Raw genomic sequence first — 21,609 nt, 5'->3', positions numbered from 1 at the left:
GATCATTAAATATGTATATGCCAAAAATACTACTTTTTCTTTATACTGGCTTTTCAAAATAGTAAACAAGACAATTAAGAGACAGGATACAGTTAGTGCAGGATAACATTCTTGGTAGTGAAATAGAAAAAAAAAAAACTCATACAAAAGTACAAGCAGGGCAATCCACTGAAAAATAAAAAGATATTCTCAGTTCATAACTGTGATGCCTATATTCACTCGATGCTTATTATTTCTGTGCTCCATCACTCCTAATATTACATATAAACTGCACAGATCTTCCACCATATAAAGTGCAGTGTCACTCTGTAAGCTCCCCCCCTGTAGGAACTTACTAGATAGTCATGACCTTATAATGAACTAAGACTAATGCGCTTAATTCCCACCTGGGGAAAGTTCTTTTTTTCTGGGTTTACATTTATGCAATGTTGTATTACTGCACTCTGGTTAATGTATTTAATTTAGTGTTGTGCATTCTTGCTATTAATGTTATATCTTTTGGGATATAGTGTAGTTGTAGTTTTATTTATAAATAAATACACACAACAAAAAGATAAGACCATGGCCGTTTCATGGACAAGAAGAGATCCAGTATAGTTGAAATAAGTCTCCATAAACCCATCAATGTGTTACGCTTGGTTTCTTAGTGCTTCAAAGATAGCTCTTGGACATAAATTGGATTTATACTGTCATATGTAGGGAGGAGAGAAATTTAAATTAAAAAAACAAAAGCCTGTTGTACCTTTCTTACCGAAAAAAAAAAATCTTAATTTAATCTTTCCATATTAACTGCAATGCATTTGGCTGAAGAATTTTGCCAGAATTTAGAAAAATAATGTCTGTATTGTCCTTACAGCCAGCCAGTCTCTACAATTGACTGGTGCCATTGCAATTAGACATTAATATTTGCTTTTGCCATTTCAAAATGGAAAAGATGAATCCTGTTTGTTATTGTATATGTTGCAATGGGATATATATATTTTTAGATGATTCTTTTACTATGAGGCCCAGGAAGCCTCACAAGCATTTCAGTAGCATAGTATGTATGCAGAGTTCAGTGAAAACACATTTTGGTGTGTCTTTTTAGCAACCAGCATGCTTGTCTGACAACTCCCATTTTAATGCAGGAGCATAGGAAACAGAACCAAGCTCCTGATTTAAATAGATACATTTTTAAGCATGTCCATGTGACACAACCCATTACCAACAAACCTGCCATATTTTATTTTATTGGGGTCACCAATTGCAGTGCATTATGTAGCATGAATCTGAGCTTTATGAAAATAAACTTAACAACATACAGGACCTCACCTTGGTTGAGGCTTTGACTCTGGGGAATGTTATATACTGGTTGCCTGCATCCAGTGCTTGATAAATGAGGAAAGCACTATTAATGTGGCGCGATTTGCCCTCCGTCCATTCCTCACAGTTATAAGCTTCCACTCTGACACCAACCTCAACACTGCAATGAAGCACATGTAAAACCAAGATCAATTGGAGTTTCAGAAATCCCAGATCTAAAATTCCAGTGCCAAAGCCAATTTTCAATCATTTGGATCAGCTGAGTAAAAACCAACTCTGCTTCATACTCTTCTGTGAAAGGAAATGAGCAGCTGTGTCCCTTAGGTACTTCACTTAAAATTATAATTTTTCTTTATAAAAAGATACAAACCATGAAACCTCCTGACAATGTTATAGACATTGATGAGTGGTGCCGGTAATTCTTTAACAAAGAAAGTTCTAGTGCTTTTTAGGTCTGCTTCAAATAGCAAGTGTCCTTTATTTGGTACAGTGGCACAGGTGGTTTCATTAGAGTACCAATTACAAGCAGGAAAAAAAAAACTATAGGGACTGCTGTCTGGTTCAAAGGTGCCCATACACCTTACAACCATTGCACAACTTTTTTTGTCCAGACATTGCAGTCTCGTTCAATTTTCGTTCAAGCCCATCGCGCACAGACCAAAGTAGTTCGCAATTATCGTTCGTCAGCACCACTAAATGGCCAATTTTCGTTGATCGAATGGCCACATTTTATTTTGAGCATGTGCAGTTTTCATCTTGAGATTTTTGTTGTACAAAAACGCCACTACATACGTTGATTTTCGTCCAACTAGACGAAAATTTGCTAGCCTGCTTGGAAAAACGAAAATCAGCACATAAAATTGTAAGGTACATGGGCACCTTAAAGCATGCAGAAAAGTCTTACCAATAGAGGAAAGGACATCTGGGCACAATTTCTAATTGGCAGTCCTGTAAGTGAACATTCCACCCAGTGGGTGTTAAATGCATCACAGTCTTAACTCAAATCAGAACATCTACTGTGGCTCCACATGAAGAAGACTTCTTTTACCCAGAAGTCCTTTAAATATTTTGCAGGAAACAAGGAGTCCTGGAAGAATACTTTTTATATGGATTTAATAAATTCACCTGCCTTCCTTTGTGTGAGTCTTATAAAAATGCAGAAAACATAGTAACAATAACAGCTACGGTGTGCTGATTTTTGAAGAGCAAGCTAGAAAGTTTTCAGTTTGCAAGCAGTAACTTATGCAATATCAAACACAATTTTAGAAGGTTAAAGTGACACTAAAAACTTAGGAGATGAATCTGAAAAAAATACAAAAGTACCCTAACTAATAACAAAAATGTATCTTATTTGTGTATCACTCGGCTGTAGATCCTCAAATCATCTCTGAATTGGTGCCGACACTGTCCTTCCTTCTGGAGGGTGGCTACTTTTGTTCCCCATGGTCCCCGTGTGTGTTGTAAAGTAGCCACCGCTCCAAGCTCGCTCCTGTGATAGACGACAATCTCATGTTTAGTTTACTAATTTGTATTGAGATTGCAGTCCATCACGGGACTGTGAGATTTACACAGTCCTACCACAAAGCACAGCCAGACAGATGACACCACTTTAGAAAGTATATAGCCGTGTCTTCTCTCCACCTCCAGCCTGCTAATTGGACAGTAAAGAGAAAGCAATAGATTGAGGTCATCTCACTGCCTACTCTGCCCTCTCATTCTTTCATCATGTTCCTTGTTAGCACATATTCATGTAGCACATCTGGCTCTCAGTCCTGCCACTCATTCTACCAGTCTAAGTGCCGCTGTACGGGTGATTACAAGAGGCTGTTGCCATGTTAAATTCAGGTACTTACACTGTATGTAATTAAATAGTTCACTATATAGATCTATAGGCCCAGGATGAAAATAACAGGTTTTGGCCTGACAAATGATTAGAAAAATGGCATGAAGGCATTTTAAAAGAGGTCTCTGGGCACTCCAGTTAGTGAACTCTATCATCTACTTTAAGTACAACAAAAACCTGTCTATTAGTGATATCCAGCAGGTCTTCTATGTTAATTCAACTAGCAAGTTTAACTATTAATTTTATGGTAAGAAGGAACTAGCAGAACCAGTGCTTAGCACAGCCGATCCTTCTTAGAACAGAAAAATAAGAGGATTGTTACTTATTTTACAGTGGGAGAAATCAAAAAGCCTTTCAACCAAAGCATCTTGTAGCCATTGGGGCATAATGTTATGATTAGTATGGTTCCGAACTGCTGTACTTTACATGAAGAATATTCCTCTTATTTGTGGGATATGTGATGGAATGAGACAAGTAGATACCTTCCGTTCTAAGGAGTGTATACTTTGCCACCCACTCATTTCAGTTGGAGGACTTTTAATTCTTTAGTCCTTTCTTACCATAGCCTTAATTATAACTGCTCATTGGGTCCTAAACCCCACTTCATAGAGCAACCGTTTCCATATACTGCACTGAGGATTTTTCAAAAAGCCTACAACAGCATGTAGTTTGGAATCAATAGTTCTATGAGGCAGCATACAGTGTATTTGGTCATTGGGGTATACAAAATTCAAATGCATGGCTCCGCCCCGTTCTAAAAAAAAAAAGGAATACTCCTCTAATTTTGTGGATGTGTGAAATAAGACATTTGAATGCCTTCTGATCTAAGGTGGCTCTACTGTGCCACCTACTATTAAATACAACACCAAACAATTTCTTATAGCCAGGTATATCTCATCAGCAATGTCCACGCTTCGTACAAGCAGAAATAAAGGCTTTATTCCACTTTAACGAGTTAAAAAGCATACCATCCAACTTTTGAGAAAAGAAATAGGAGAAAAGAAAAGAGAAAAAAGGAGAAAGAAGAAAAAGAAAGAAACATCTTCCAGTACAATGGGGGGAATGTAATAAAACTGGTGCAGGCAGAATCTAAAGCAGTTATCCATAGTAAGCAATTAGCTTCTTTCTTTAGTTTGTTCAGCTTTGAAAATGAAAGGTGGAAGCTAACTCGTTGCCATGCAGAGCTGCTCCAGATTCTGTCTGCTCCAGTTTTGATAAAATGTAGACAATGGACACACCCCTAGTTATGTAGACCATTAAGAACGTATATGCCAGAAATAATTGGTTAAACCCAGTGCGCTGTTACAGCTGTTGTATGAAAATATGATACAATGCAGTCATGGTTAATATTCATATTACTGTAAATTGAGAATTTATATAGTTCATTTTCCTCAAGCCATTGCATATTATGAGTAGTATGGCTGGTTCAAATGCTGCCATCTTGTGGTCATTTTGTTTAGTGCACCATCTTTTTCTGTGTTCCCTCCCCTTGTGTGTGATGTACCTCCTTTTTCTCATTCTCCATTTTCTGGCATCATGGCTAAATGTCGTATAGCCATATGTTCACAATGGGGTGGGGGGACATTACCATCTTTTGACCTGCAAATACAGTCTTTTTAATCATCTGCTACGTCCTGTTGTCTGATGTAACCTGCGGCATTCATTAAAGATCTTTGTGGATGAAAAAGGTGTTTGGTGAGTTAAGCTATCTGATAAAGACTGTCCGCGGTGATTGTATCTGCTTATACAGACCATGCATAGTGGTCTCAGGAAGGGATAGGTCACCATTTTAAACAATTGGAGTCAGAATGCCCAGAATTGTTTTTATTCCACCATTACTTTTCATTTATACAGGCTATCCAAAATAGTAAACAGGATAAACAAGATAAAAGGTTTTAGTGCATAACACCAATTTTGGTAGCTAAAGGGTACATTTTCTACTCCAGCAGGCAGCTTGAAGGGTTATTAAACCCTCGCATGTTTTTGTATATATCTAGTGCTAGCAAGCAGTAGATATATGTAAAACAAACAAAAATATTTCAAAGGGTTAATAGTTACATGCGTCTCCAACGCACGTTCCCGTCCGAACATCTGAAAATTTCTCGGGCGGCCGCAAAGGATCTTGGGGCGGGCGCATGCACAGTTCAGATGTTCTGCCGGGTGTGTTGCGATATATCTTAGTGGACTTTTTCAGACACACATAAATTTGCAAGAGAGACGGAGGTTTTGTTTGTTTGTTGATAGAAACTCGGTTCATACAATGGAAATGGCCAACAATACAGCCCAAACTGGTTTTACACAATAGGGTAGCTTATTCTGTATTGATTTGTATCACAATGGGATGGTGATCATGAATAGTCACGCCTAGCCTGGCCAAGACTCAAAATCAAATCTTGACTACTGAGGGCAATTTATGGTACAACGCTGCCACCTAGAGGTGGGAAACTGTATTGCATTTTCCTAAAGGTCTAGGGGCGTAGCTTCCATTGTTTTAGGCAAGTTTCTCTCAATAAAAAGCCAGTAGCTGAATGTTAACAGGAGGAGCTCACCAGCCCAGCACTTCACAAGACCAGGGCTTCACAGGAGGGGACAGTACGAGGGCGCTTCACAAGACGAGAGGACCAAGACCAGGATACTGCAACGAGAAGCCATTCTTCCTAGGCCAAGTACTGCTCATCACGGAATTTATTGGAGTCTGCAGCCTAAGCTAAGTACATTTTCAGTGTTTCCCCTCCTGTGAAATTATACATGTACTAGAAGATAGTGTAGTGGGTGCATGTGAATGTTTGTAGCAGGCTGTCTTGTTGATGTATTTGTTTGCTTTTCCTGTAACTAAGTTTGTACACGCAGCATTTTCGCCAAGTAAAGTACTTTTAATGCTACTGAGTCAGTTTCCTTGAAGTTTACTGCAAGGACAACAAATAGAAATTAAAGTTTTGCCAAGCTTTACAGCTGGGCTCATCCTTGAGATAAGCTTGACGTCTCTGGGATTTGTAGTCCAGAGCATTACACCGGGGGACGAGGAGAGACACAAGGTAAGTATATGGAGCAGCGTGTACCCGCACAGACACCATGGGACATCAGAGAAGAGGAGGACAGAGGAGTCAGCGCTGGATCGGAGACCCGCACCAGCGCTGGAGGGACATCTCAAAAATACACTAAAGAAGATCGGATTAAGAGGCATGATTTAAAGGTAAGCCCTTACACTAACATTGGGGGGAGGGGAAAAAGAATTAGCCTTTAATGTCACTAAGTCTTTGGTCCTCTGGCACATACCTCAGGCTGAGGTTGGGTCCAAGCAGAGGTCCTTCTAGACACGCATCCTCATCAAGCAAAATCCCAGAAGCAACAGAACACTCTGGAAAGGTGACTCAAATATGTATCATCTCCCAATCCATACCTCAGAACAACGACATCAGGGATTGGTTGGGTGAGATCCATATCCATAACTCCTTTCCACTTTAATTACTGAAACTTCACAGTAACAAGCAGAAGCAAAATCAACCCGAGACCTGCAGAACCTAAAAAAAGCAAACCGATGCTCAGGCTGGTTACAGCCAAGCAACAACATACCCTAAATTTAACTAGGGACACAACAGCATGGGACAGAATTCCAACATAAACGTTAACAGTTGTAACATGTAAATAAATGCACACTGTACGCACAAAGGTTACATACAAGCCATGTATTAATTATTAGCCGGATTATCTTACATGACTTGATATGAAGCTGCCAAAAGGTGTACAAACAATGCAATGGACTGCACTGAACATGTTAGCATAAATAGTTCTCTCCAAGAAAGGTTCAAGAAGAAAACAAAATGGAAACAAATGCAAAAGGGTGCAATGTGATCACTGGTACAGTAAGGGCCCATTCACACCATTGTGTTGGCAGTAAGGAACAGAAACACACATTACATGCACTGGTTCAATATGGTGTTCATTCTGAACAGTATGGCAACACACTTTGCCAATAGATCTGCATAGCAACATGCATTGTGGTGCCCTGCCAGTAATGGTGCTTACAGCACTTCGATAGAAAATGGATACACAAGATACACTGCAATAAAAACTGTCAGACATCTTCTAATCTCAATACTTCCTTTTTGACTGCCCATTAGCAGCATAAAGTGATGGGTGGACTCACAGGCCAATATGGAGCAGAGGAGTGCAGGAAAAAGAAGGCCACAGAGCAAGCAGAAAGAGAAATTGCCTCTGCTTAGTACAACATAGGGATTTGGGGGGGGGGGTAACGGAGTGCTCCTTATATCAGGGTGTGCTTGCACTAGCCATCCGTCTGGAGATGGCGAACCCAGACCACAGGTTTGCTTTAAAGTGAAGTCTAAAATGAATAAATGATCATGAGCTAAAAGCAGAGACACCGGCACTCCAAATTTGCAAAATACGTCTATTTATTGACGTGCATCGTGGTAAAAAAACAACGAACGTTTCGGGGTCACAAAGGATCCCCTTCATCAGGTAAAACATACATTGACTATGTTTTACCTGATAAAGGGGATCTTCTCATTGACTATGTTTTACCTGATGAAGGGGATCTTTGTGACCCCGAAATGTTCGTTGTTTTTTACCACGATGCACGTCAATAAATAGACGTATTTTGCAAATTTGGAGTGCCGGTGTCTCTGCTTTAGCTCACAATTGTTACGGCTGCCACCCGTTGACTACCGCAACACCCAATTCTCAAAGGGATTCACGCGTTCAGGAGTGCGATGGGACCATGGACTGTCTAAAATGATCAAACACGATTATATGACTGTGCTCATCCAGAATAGTAGAGCACATGAAAGTTCCAACCTATGTAATAATGAGAAGAGTTTTTAAGTCCACTTTATGATCATCAACTAATTAAGGGTCTGCCCATGGGTGCAACTGTTAGGATCTCTTGCAAATCTGCTGTAGGCTCTTTCAGCATTGATCAGCTGAAGCATTTTTTGCAGTGCTTGTTAAAACGTAAACAGATATTGATACATTGCTATTAGCGGCGTTCTCAGGAGCATCTTATTTTATCTGTTTTTTGTTTGTTTGTTTTACATATCAGCTAAATAAAACCTGAAAGTAAAATAAAAAAAAATCTACATTATTTTATGTCGTTTCTTACTAAACCCCTGATTAATTCTTTGTTATCCCTGGTCCTTTTAAACACCTTCCTCTATCCTTTTCTCCGTTTTGTTTTAAAATAAACTATATCGTATACATGAGTTTGGTGTTTTCTTTCATTTAGTGTTTTTGCATTGCGATCATTAAATGAAAAACATACATGCAAAATGTTAAAAACTGCCTTCATTTTATTTGTAAATAATGTGGTCGCACTTTGTACCAGAAATATTTGTTGCCATAATGACTGACACATCGCAAAATAAAATTGGAACGTCATGGGGCATATTTATAAAGCGGCAAATGTGACAGTCACTGCAGGTGTGTCTTCCTGGTGCACTTAATTTAAATTAGCCATTGATTCACCTGCAGTGAATGTTTGGGGAATATCACATTGACTGTTTTATAAATATGCCCCTATATCTATATAGAAAGGAGAACTATGAGGAGAGTGTTTTTCACTCAACCTCATAGTTCGAGCCGACGTGTGACAATGAAACTGTCACAGGTCGGCTCAATAGATCGGGAAATGAGCGAACACATACCGTTGCTCGCTCATTTCTCGATCCTGTCCCTGCAGAGAGCCATGGCTGTCACTCGCGGATCTTCCAGCGCTGACAGGAGGAACAAACGGGGGAGGGGGCGGGTACAGCTGACTCTGCCTCTAGATAGGCAGAGCCAGCTGTCACTCACGCAGCTGGGCGGATCTCGACAGTAATGTCGGGATCCGTCCCGGCTGCGGCGTCTCAGTATACCACGAGCTGCAGCTTGCAATATACTGAGCTTTGGGTCACGGGAGGACGCTAGTTTATGTCCTCCCGTGACCCTGAGGAGAACTATGGGGAAAAACCACTTACCCCATTGTTCTCTTTTAACACAACTTGTTTTTAAAATCATCACTGGTCAAGCTGTAGAACTGTATTACTGTTTAACTTATGTTTTATTTAAATAATAGATAATTAAGTCTTGAAGACAATACAGTTAAAATATTTATATAAAGAATGCTCTCAAGTATTACCTTTTTTGAAAGGTGTTATTTACAATGGCTCGAAATATCAGTCGATCCCCAACAGTAGAAGGTCCTCTGAATTTAAACATGTCCACAGATTTAAGGACTGCATGTGTATGACACAGGCGGCTGCACAGAGAAAGTGGAAAAGTTATATTTTGATGGCGTCTTTATGCATTTTAGGAGTTACTTAATTATTTCATGATGGCATAAACAGCATATTAAATGTACTCAACACACTGACAGCATATTTCCTTATCTCAATAAAAGGCACAATATATTTCAGAGAGAGAAAAGCAACAGCAAATAAACAAAACACTGAATTATCAATGCAAATGTTTTAAGCAGGGGCCAGAATTTAGCGAAGCAGGACCTAAATTACCAGGAATACCTGCCTGTGTTACAGAATTCACAGCTGTGAATGGATTCCATGGTTGGATGTGTGGGAACATAAATGTACAGTGCCTTGTAAAAAATATTCACACTTCTTGGTGTTTTTTTCTGTGTGATCCCCCACCAGCCAATGTATGGTCTGTACACCATGCTAGACACTACTGTAGTTAATAGGAAAATAGCAAGTGCTCTTTGGTCAGCACAGCCACATGACCACACAGACCAATGAGAAATGCTGAGCTAAGGGTGCGGTCTTGGAAGAGGCGCTTCTCATTGGTCAGTGTGGTCATGTGACCACGCAGACCAATGAGTGCTTGGCATTTGCGGGCAGTATGCTCATTACATACTGTGGGGCTGTGAAGTATGGAGTATGGACTGTACACCAGCTGGCGGGAGGGCTGTCAATGGATCACACAGATATGTGCAGCAGGGGCCAGGAGAGATGGCAGGTAGGTGACGGTAGGTTAATCTTTTCACATTTTGTGAGAAAATGAACTTACCCTTAAAAGGGACTCAGTCATGAGTAAAGTATGGGGGCTGCCATTGCTGGCCTTTTTTTGAAAATGCAAACTACCTGGCTGTCTACTACATTTGAGCCAGATACCAAAAATAAGCATGCTGAAATGTGTCAGAAAAAAAGTGTACCTCATCTCTATACTTGTTCCTTGTCAAAGACCCAAGACAGCATTGAAAACAATGCAGGTCTGCAATGGCAGCCTCCATTGTTCTCTCATGACAGATTCCCTTTAAAAAGTCAATTTACACCTTTGTTAGTGATTAGCATTTATTGTGGTAATGAAGAGGTGCAATGATGATGTATACATGTGCACATTTTCATGACTCACAATGCTGGTTTTCTTCATTTTTTATTAGGCCTGAATTCTAGAAATTCAAAATTTTCTCCACAGGAAATTCAGTCGACACCAGGGTCGGATTGTAAAACAGCTGCCCTGCGAATCTCTGTGATTCTGTGCAACATGATCACTAAACACCAACTCTGCCTTTACACACAATACATTGTCCATAGACGGCCATTTCCATGGAGGATATGAAAAGGAAAAAATGTATGTTTATGTGTTGAAGAAGGCAAATGCAGTTGCTGTATATCATGTATACTCGGGGGATATTGCTGGCATATGTTTTAAAAAAAATACCTCTGCAACGGTGAAATGGCCATAAAGCTAACTGTACACAGTGAGGCATCATGCCAAACATATTGAAAAATAAACAAATGCAGGGTACGACTAAATCAAGTTTTGCCTAATAAAACTACAGAAGGTGAAATATTATATCTTCCCAAATAAATCTACAAATGACCTTGCAGAAATATTAGCCACAGTTTCCATCCAAGCCATGATCTGTCCTCCAAATGTGTTCCCTTGGTGGTTCGCATGAGGTGGAAGAACCAGTTCAATGCTCTCTACACGGGTACAATCTGTGGAGATCTTGTTGCTGTCATTTTCCCAATCAGGGTCTGTAATAGAGAATCAATGAGCATGTAATGGGAACTTCTAAAACAACATAAGATATCTAATTCTAAAATCACTTTAGGAGTGGAAAAACAAAACACTGGACAAAATAATTGTACCTGCATTTAGATGTTCGGCAAAACCTAATTTAGTTTTATGGAAAAAAGCAAACCTGACAAAGAGAATAATTTAACTGCTCACCAGAAAGCAGATTATACTTTAAAGGACAAAAGCTAAAAGTTTGTGATAGAAATCTGCAAAAATAACAAATTGTTTGCAGATAAACATAAAATCTCCTTCTGAATTGGAGATCCGGCTAGATTAGGCAGCTCGCCAACAGCGGCGTAACCAGAGTTATGGGCGCCCGGGACAGAAATTCCCCCCCCCCATTATGTAAACATCCATTGGAACTGTACCCCGCACCCCCACGTTTTTATTTTTTCAAATTTTTTAATTTTTTTTTTAATAAACTTTAATTTTTTTAAATTATTTTATTAATTCATTTAAATATTTTTATTTTTTACTTTACTTTTAGGGGCTTTGGGGAAATATTAGGGGTCTAAACAGACCCCTGATATTTCCCTTTTAAAATAGAAAAAGGAGGAGGAGATTGAGAACACAGAGTCCTCAAGCTCTTTTTCTGTATCTCCTGTTATCAATGAACAGGAATCCTCTATGAGTGTTCCTGTTCATTGCTAACAGAGTATGTTTACTATAACCACAATTATGAACAGTAGGGGATGTAGATTACTCCCATTCATTCATAATTGAGGATACAGTAACCATACCATATCCTCAATTATCTACTCTCTCTGCACTGCTCGTTCTCCTCTCTGACACACTGTCACAGGAGGCTGAGCGAGCAGTGCACGGAGGAGAGCCCAGCCTCCTGTGACAGCGTGGCTTGTCTCCGCCCTCACACTGCTCTGCCAGACTGATAGGCGGCTGGGCGGTGTGGGAGGAGAGACACCGGCCGCTCACGGCGGTCTCCTCCCGCAGCGCTCGGCCAGCTGTCACTTTCTTTCCTCCCTGCTGGGACAAAGCAGCGCCCAGCGGGGAGGAAAGAAATCACGGATGCGCCGACAAAACGGCAGGAAAAAGGCACTTTCAGCATTTAGCCAAAAGTGCTATTTTCCCCTTCAGCTTTACGCCCGGGGCCAGCGCACCGGCCGGCCCCGCGGTTGTTACGCCACTGCTCACCAAGTCCAGCTATTTTAAATTATGTAGGTACTTGTTTGAAATCGAAAACCAACGTCATTGGCTCAATCCACTGTCTTGATCTCAGGAGGTCTAAATGTTGTGAAGTATACTTTTTTTTCAGGCCTAGCACCGAATGTGGCACTGAACCACTGCTGTAGGAGCCTAAGAATTGACCTCCTTGACCCTGATGCCATTACCTGCTGGCATGATAGGCGATACATTTTTAATGGTTAGGCAACATCAGTCTGTTTAAGCTTTCCTCAACTTTTGGTGTCTTGATTGCACCTCACTTTGCCTGATGAAGTGACCCTGTGAGGTTCCAAAAGGTTGCAATTTCTTTTGATATGCTGAACGAACATCAAGAAAGGATGAATTTTGAAGCAGGAGGTGTGCAGACAACATATCTTCTCTATTAAATGAACCGAGAACACTCACTTTTACGAATGCCACCCACTCTTGTAGGTATTACCTTCCTATAAGTCTAGATTGCACCATATAGGCTGAAAAGTACCCAGTCCTTTATATGGCAAAACATGGAGCTCTTGCACACCACACCCTGTTATAAACGTACAGCAATTTTTGTAAACCACCAATACTGTGCACAACATCTACTAATGCAACAGGAAACCGCTTGGTATTTTCAGTATATCAGCCACTTAATTATTTGTATAAATGTACATGCATTTATCTCACAAACCATAAAGAGCACAGCTCTCCTCCATCAGATTGTTATAGGACACTTCATGGTAAAGTCGGATACGCCTCCTTTCCGCTGCCAGGCTGTATTCCAAGTACTCTTCTGGAGTTTGAAGCTTGACAGGTTTTAGTTTAACCTGCAAAAAAGATTAGAGTGGAAAAACTGAAATGCAATAAACCCATTAGATATCATTGCATAACAGTACAACAATTTATAACAAAAGTTATCTTAGCACAAGACTCTAAAAGTACTTACATAACCACTTGACTTATTATTAGTACATGGCTGGACGTTATTTAAAGAACTCCTCTAAACAGTGTTCTAAACTGGTAACCTTACATAACCCTCAATGGAACGTCAGAAGAAAACCCTTTCAGTGAAATAAAATAAATCACGGGAAGTTTTTATAAGACTTTTATGGAAAAAAAATAAACTGTAAAGAAGAAAACTGAACATACCAACCAGATTTGTTTTAAAATCAGATTTCAATTTTGCAGCATTAAAGAGGCTGATCTGGTCATTAACTATAGGCACCAACTGCACTTTGCGTCTGGTTTTGTTTCTAAAGCTTTTGTCATTAAGGTTCATGGGATCCTGTACATCCAGCAGGAATTCAAAAAAACTGGAGCTGACAGACAATAGTATTATTTAAATTTGTGTTCCATCTGTCATGGCCAGTGCGTGACATTCTTCCGGTTAGAAGCCTGTGTATTGCTCATATGTCTATTGCAACCTCCCAGCTCCTTCTGGTTGCCATTGCACCTATTCCAGCCTTGTCAGCAGTGGGCTATTGAGCCTGGCTGCACCCAGGGGTGCATCTACTGCAAGGCAAACTAGGCATTTGCCTAGGGCGGCACTTTCCAGGGGGGAACCAAGAAAATGCTGCCCCCAAACCAGTTAGGTGAGAGAGAAAAAATAAAATATATTATAAATGACTCAAATTACTGCCAGTACTCCTGGGCCTGGTGCTACTTTGACTGGGGGATCAATGTGTCCACCTATGCCATCTACTCCTACATGTATGCTGCAGCTCCTTCCTCTTCGTGGTCAATGTGCTGTGCAATGTATTGGTGTGTGCGACCTTCGTCCAGATGCACTGGCAGTTCGGACCTCCATAGGAAACCGGCACCCAAATTTCTGACTTCAGGCAGCGGAGGAGCTTCCGCAGGATCCCCAAGGGTGAGATCCAGATGGTCATCGTGCTCATCGGCACCTCCGTGGTGGCGAGTCCGAGGAAGTGCAGCCTATAAACTCCGTTCAGGGTTATGTCTCTAGAGCGGGGCGAGCTACAGAGCCCAGCGGCCAAAGCAGAAGATGAGTAACTGCAGCATTAGAGGGCCAAGCATATTAAGGCAGAAGATCGGTGTTGCAGCTGCAGAACTAGGGAGCCCATCAAGCCAGGAATGGAGAAGGTGGCTATTGCAAAGGTAGAACTAAAGCGTCCCGCTACGTTGATAGCGCAACCGGTCTGAATCTAGATACACCATGCGCGCTGTATCCCAAAACTGACAGGTTCCCCCCTCAGTCTTGGGATTGGTTATGGTGCTTTATTTAAGCATCACAAGCCCAGGGCTCTGGGCTTACGATAGTCTTGTCTAGTTCTGTCTGCACAAGCCTGTATCCTGCCTTTGAATATCTTGATCTTGCATCCAGTTTGGATCTTGTATCTCGTCACCAGTCATTATTGTTTTTGTAAATGCAATCAAAGCCTACTTGAAAAAAAATCCCTTTTATCACTTTCATCAACTTCCTGGATTCCCAGTGTGCCTTGCGTCTCTTTCCCTGCTGCTCAATGTGACACAATCTCTATTTCGCAAGCCTACATAGTCCATAATGCATTGCTTCCAGTAAGCATTGAGACTGTAGTCCAGAAGGCAGACCCTGTGAAAGCTGTGACACAGGGAAGTGGACATTCACAGGGCTGAATGAATGTGTGTCAGTGCATTGAGAAAGTTTACAAAACTTCTAGATCAATATGGTTAAAAGAAGGATAGAACTTATGGAAATTCACTATAGAAATACATATTTCGTTTTGGACCATAGATATCATTTATCTGCAGCAGAGAAAAATCAGGTTGTTTGCCCTGCCAGACAGGGTTGCGATTTGTGATAGAGCTGTGTAAATATCAGGGCTGGATGGACAGAAATACAAATCCTTTGGCTTGCTATGTATTTCATCTGTGGATTTAGCCATTTGCCTGGAGTTCAGATTTAAATGCAGAGCTTGGCAGCTTTCATCTGTGCCTTTTTGCTCAGGACATATTCCCTTTAAAAATTGTATTTCAATAAAACCTCTATAGAAATTAAATGTTAAGTGGCAGAAATCAGACAAACATTTACAATATAAAGCCCAAAACACAAGAGAACCGTATTGCAGTTAATAATTAAGGCTCCTGTCCTTTAGTAACTTTCTGGAACTTTGACCCCAGATTATAAAATGAAGATGACCAGGAGATAGAGAAACACACAGTCACCTTTACCTTACTGAGATTAGTCAGAATGCAGCCAAAACAATCACAACGTAAAAATCAGCTTTGGCCGTTTATACACAACCGTGAAATGGAACACATACATTAATTCTAGGTGTATTTCACGTGGACATGTGATGAGCACTGTCCTCTTCTCCATCTCCAGCATTGGCCAGTCTTCAGTGCTACACAGAACAGTGCTCATGTTGTAACATGTGAGGGTAGTTTAATGCAAAATTACACTGTGAATGTAAACTACACAATAATACTGAGCCTAGAGGATGAGTCTTTGACAGCCTGGGCTCACAGGAAGGAGTTGGATGATGCTGGAAGTCATTTAACCAAGAAGTGGCTGTGTGAAGAATGAGCATGGACGACAAGGAGAGCAACACTGGAGCATGGAGAAGATCATTCGTGCATTTTAAAACTTTTTGTTAACACAAAGGAGGCCTAAAAAGTTAAACCAAATAAAAAAAAAAAAAAAGTCCAGCGTTTTTCTTCCTGAGAGTAATAAGGAGTCCCTGAGGCCCATGCTAAAAAAAATCTCGTGTGTGGGTCCTATCCTCTCACTCGTTATAGAAGTGTGAAGGGTCAGAAAGTACCTCACTGTTGAGTGAACACCATGGCAGGTCCCAAAGCTGAACACACCTGGCAATCTCAGGTAGACATCTCCCAGCCTATGGTTTTTAAGGAGATATTTGCCCTTTTACGGACAGCCATGGACATAAGATGGAAGCCAGACTTGGGTGCCAGCTTAAACAGGAAGTGAGGATTATAACAGGATCAACAGGTATTTTTCTGTACTTGCAGCTTTAAAAAAATATAATATGCCTTGGAGTGTCACCCTTGTGATAACGGGGCTTCAGAATTTGTCTGTTGCCCTGCTGTTTTTGCCATCTTGCAGGCAACTGACAACATGTCTACAACTGGGGAAACAGGGCACATGAATTACACTTAAAATGTGATCTGTCTTGATGCTATTTAGTTGGATAGTAATAGGATGTTATAGATGGTGTGATATTATGTTGCTTTTAGTATCAAAGAGTACCTGCCACTATTGGCTGTTTGGGCCTAGACACAACCTTTTTAGATTTCATGTGAAATTTCACATGGAGTTTGTAACCCACTGTCCCAGTTAACCCCTTCCATGTCCACTTGTAAACAGGATACCAAACAATTTTTCCAGTTTAGCCTTTGAGGCCAAAGTCTTTTAGAGCTTCTAGAAGGCTCTTTCCTTCCCTGCTGCCTGGGGAGGGTGTGTGAGGAGTGTCCTGGTTTTCGAGGCCTGCTGACTGGGAGAGATGGAGGGGGATATCTTCAGAAAGGCCTAGTTCATGCTTCTCATGTCTGCTGCCTGATGAAAGAAACTTAAGAAGCGTTCTACTTAGTCAATTGCTGGTCTCTGCCTAAAAGGTCCATTACTAGCCGATGTGAAGAGCTGAAATATTTAAAATAGGTAGCTGTCCATCTGGCCTACCTAATGTTCACTAGCCTGTGGCAGACCAAGGTGTTGAACCTTGGGCTGTGGCAGGGGTCAACGATACTAAGAGAATGTACTGAATGAAGCTTTTTTTTTTAAACCTGTTTAGGGGCACTCTTTCCCCCAGACATTTGAGCCAAAAAGAAAACGGACAGAGTTGAATTTTGTTTGAGTGCAGTTGTACAGCTAGGAGGGTCCATTAAATCAAGCAACCTCTAAGGGTGTTAGTGCTGCAAGTGGATAACACTTATGGTATTAATAGGGAGCAGGTCTAGGAGTAGGCCTTGTTATAGCTCCACTAATATGGCAGCTGCTTTATAGCCATACAGCTCTTTGGAATAAAATAAAAGTGGGTCTGAGCAAACAGTCAGTGCTATATCATTGCTAACGGACTTACGGTTTGGTATAGCATTAATAAATATGTTCTTGTCTACGTCTGCTTTAAGAAAGATGCTGCTTTTCTCTAAAACATTTATGTAAATGCAATGTTAGATGGCCAACCGCTTGGGAAAACAAACAAAAATCCTAATACAAAAAGGGGAGCTGAGGGTTAACCCTTCAGTTTATTATACTGGCCACATTTTTCTTTTTGTCTTTCGTTCTACACAAGTGCTTCAGGTGTCTAATATCTACAATCCACATACTCTACAGTTCCCCAAAGAATCTGCGAGAGCTAATAGCAAGACAAGACTTTACCTTTTTATCTCCAGCTGGTTTGACCACATAGGTTGAAAATGCTCTACAAACGTGTTTCTGGGTATTTGTAAGTGGATCTTCTACTGCAACCTTAATACCAACCTGTAAATTAACAAAAAAAAAACAAACTACATTTGAAGTGGAAATAACAAAAAAGTCATAACATTTTATATTGTCAGCAGCATCGCAATAGAGGCAACAGTTCTGGTTGAAATCTTCAGGAACCCTATAAATTTTTCTGATGCAGGCAAGCCACAATCTTGATTTATTTAATGACATGTGGTCCAAAGCGAGTTAAAGCCCAACTCCAGCCAAAACCTGGAAAAGCATTGAAGAGGTGGTGCCTCCTTTGACAGGATTTAAATGTTGTCTGTGTTGCTGATGAGAATATTTTCCCTTTTATCCTGTCCTTTCTGACAGAAAGGAAATGGGGAGAAGTGGGCATAAAATAACTGGGAAAAGAATCAGAACTTGATAGAGATGTCACCAGCACACCGGAGTGAAGTGAAGCAAACGTCTATTTATTGACGCATCATGTCACGACAAATTACAACATTTCGAGGCCACACGGGGATCCCCTTCATCAGCATCATTTCAAGCCCTGTGTGGCTTCGAAAAGTAATTTATGACATGATGCCTCAATAAATAGACATTTGCTTCACTTGACTCGTTGTGCTGGTGACATCTCTATCACGTTCTGCTATGAGCAGCACCATCCGCAATCACTCCGAGCACCCACGCCGACAGGGATACCTGGTAAGGAGTGCAGCAGGATTCTGGTATACAAGAAAAGAATCTGGACGCAAACCAAAAAAAAGCTTTAATCTATCACTATAATACAAGATATAGGCTGCCCACATGCACAAGATGTGATGCAAACATGGTACAGCTAAGAATGAGCACTCTTCTCCAGTTTGGAGTGTCAAAGCCTTATACAGGAAAAGATGAATGGTTCTTATTCAAAGATGCTTTATTTAATTGCGGTTATCTTAGCCAATATATATTAGGGTTTTAACATATCCCCTTCATAAGGGCTACACACAAATTATGTAAAAATACAGACAATATCATAACCATGAATCTGTTATTAGTGTGAACTATAGACCTTATAACCATCAATAAAATTGCAGCAAAGTCGATGTTAGAGGATATAGTCCTTCTAAACCCTATAAAAAAAAAAAAAAAAGGGGAGTTGGGCTTTACCTTGAAATAATTGCAATGCAAAAAAACTTTCTTGCTCCTCACATTCATTTGGCTTGTTTTTTCCTGTGCAATAGACTCCAGCTGCTGCTCTACAAATAACTAGTTATTATGGCACAAACACTAAGATCAGCAGTTTACTGCTATTTATTTGTTGCCTGTACATCCCCATAAACAACTATTAAAACTCAAATATTACTGTTATTATAACCCTTTAGCTTCAATAACTAAAACACAATTAAATGATGCCGACATGGCTTAGCATAAATGTGGATGTCGGTCATTTGAAAATGCAGAGAGGGAATATTAAGTTCTTACCTCCATGCTTGTGTTAAAAGCTCGATTTACTTTTGCACTAATGCAGATTTGTTGTCCAACACTATAAAAAATAAAAAAAAACAACAAACTTCAATGCAGTATAATAGGGTATACCTGAGAAATAAATTGTAAGTATTTAACAATAAATTGTCAGAAAAAAGATACCGGTTGCTTATGCAGTTGAATACACTTGAGTTCCATATACTGTATAAAACAAAGTACTAGAGAAATGCCTTTTTTAAACCATTACCCAAGTAATCTCAGTAATGGCTTTTAAAACTGAACTGCAGACATTTTCAGCCAAAAAAAACAAAGCACCAATACATGCAGCTATTTATCTGGAGGTCCAATCCCCTTTCTTAGAGTCTCTAAAGAAAGGAGGTGGGACCCCAGAAACACATCAGCCTTTACATAACCTGCTGTGCGGATGCTAGAGTTACTTATCTTCTACCCGCTGGACAAAAATAACGGTTATATGCCGGACATTTTACACTTTAGATCTTGGTTTTTACTCAATAAGTGGACTAAATGTGCTTCACAAGGCGAGTGCACTCTGTTGTGTTTTATTGCTGCTTCAGTCCTCCTAACGGCTCTTTGCATTGAATGGGCTCTTTCTGCCCAGGTGCGCACGAGCAGAAAAAAAAATGCCGTCTGGAGACGGCAACCCGCAAATGCGGGTCCGCAAATGCGGGTCCGCCGTCCGTCCTTTTGCAACGGGGAGACGGCAACAGGTTAAATCTATTCACATCGGCCAGTGATGTAAATCCATCATTAACCCCGACACCTGCCACCTAACTATGTTAGCCTGCCACTAAGATGCCCCACTTTTGGACAATGTTTCCTATGCAAATGGCAGATCCCCATCATTGCGGGCATACAGTGAGGAAATTATTTGATCCCCTGCAGATTCTGTAAGTTTGCCCACTTATTACGAAATGAAAGGTCTATACTTTTTATCATAGGTGTATTTTAAATGATAGAAAAAAGAATATCATCAACCAAAAATCCAGAAAAACACAATACAAATCTTATAAATTGAGTTGCAGTTCAGTGAGTAAAATAAGTATTTGATCCTCTACCGACCTACAATATTTCTGGCTCCCACAGACTGGCTATGGGGTACACAGATTAATCCTGTCAATTTAAGAAGGTGCTCCTAACAACAACTCGTTATGTATATAAAAGACACCCATCCACAGAATCTTTCTTCCATTCAAAACTCACCACCATGGGCAAGACCAAAGAGCTGCCAAAGGATGTTAGGGACAAGATTGTAGACCTGCACAAAGCTGGAATGGGCTACAAGACTATCAGCAAGAACCTTGGTGAGACGGAAACAACTGTTGGAGCGATTATTCTTAAATGGAAAGAATACAAAATAACCATCAAATCGCCCTCGGTCTGGAGCTCCATGCAAGATGTCACCTCATGGGGTAAGGATGATCATGAGAAAAGTGAGTGAGCAGCCCAGAACTACACGGGAGGAGCTTGTGAATGATCTCAAGGCAATTGGGACCACAGTCACAAAAACCATTGGTAACACAATAAACCGCCATGGATTATGATCCTGCAGCACCCGCAAGGTCCCCCTCCTCAAGAAGGCACATGTAGAGGCCCGTCTGAAGATTGCCAATGAACATCTAAAATGATTCAGAGAAGGATTGGGAGAAAGTGCTGCAGTCAGATGAGACCAAAATTGAGCTCTTTGGCATTAACTCAACTCGCCGTGTTTAGAGGAAGAAAAATGCTGACTATGACCCTAAGAACACCATCTCTACAGTCAAGCACGGAGGTAAAAACATTATGCTTTGGGTTGGTTTCTCTGCTAAAAAGGTACAGGCCGACTTTGCCGCATTGAGGGGACAATGGACGGGACCATGCATTTTAAAATGTTGGATGAGAACCTCCTTCCCTCAGCCAGAACACTGAAGATGGGTCTCTCAGCGTGACAATGACCCAAAACATACCGCCAAGGTAACAAAGCAGTGGCTCAAGAAGAAGCACATTAAGGTCATGGAGTGGCCTGGCCAGTTTCCAGAACTTAATCCTATAGAAAACTTATGGAGGGAGCTGAAAATTTGAGTTGCCAAGCGACAGCCAAGAAACCTTATGGATTTAAAGACGATCTGTAAAGAAGAGTGGACCAAAATCTCTCCTGAGATGTGTGCAAACGTGGTAACCAACTACAAGAAACATCGTACCTCTGCGTTTGCCAAACAAGTGTTTCTCCACCAAGTACTAAGTCATGTTGTGCTTGGGGATGAAATACTTATTTTACTCACTGAACTGCAACTCAATTTATAACATTTGTATCATGTGTTTTATCTGGATGTTTGGTTGATATTCTGTCTCTATCATTTAAAATACACCCATGATAAAAAATTATAGCCCTTTCATTTCTGTGTAAGTGGGCAAACTT

The 21,609-nt window shown here is 40.6% G+C and overlaps 1 protein-coding gene across 1 annotated transcript in view; it reads right to left on the bottom strand.

The window, feature by feature from the left end:
- The window catches only part of ACOT12 (acyl-CoA thioesterase 12), a 42,881-nt gene that overhangs the window by 15,139 nt on the left and 6,133 nt on the right, over positions 1–21,609 (bottom strand). The window contains exons 3-8 of the mRNA XM_018557208.1: positions 19,191–19,251; positions 17,673–17,774; positions 13,029–13,164; positions 10,980–11,136; positions 9,279–9,398; positions 1,312–1,462 (exon numbers count right to left, since the gene is read on the bottom strand). Coding sequence (XP_018412710.1) covers positions 1,312–1,462; positions 9,279–9,398; positions 10,980–11,136; positions 13,029–13,164; positions 17,673–17,774; positions 19,191–19,251 — 727 coding nt within the window. The remainder of the gene's footprint in view (positions 1–1,311; positions 1,463–9,278; positions 9,399–10,979; positions 11,137–13,028; positions 13,165–17,672; positions 17,775–19,190; positions 19,252–21,609) is intronic.

The sequence above is a fragment of the Nanorana parkeri genome, unplaced genomic scaffold, assembly GCF_000935625.1.
Source record: "Nanorana parkeri isolate BGI_ZX_2015 unplaced genomic scaffold, ASM93562v1 scaffold272, whole genome shotgun sequence".
NCBI lineage: Eukaryota > Metazoa > Chordata > Amphibia > Anura > Dicroglossidae > Nanorana > Nanorana parkeri.
This window is presented reverse-complemented; position numbering and strand designations above follow the sequence as displayed.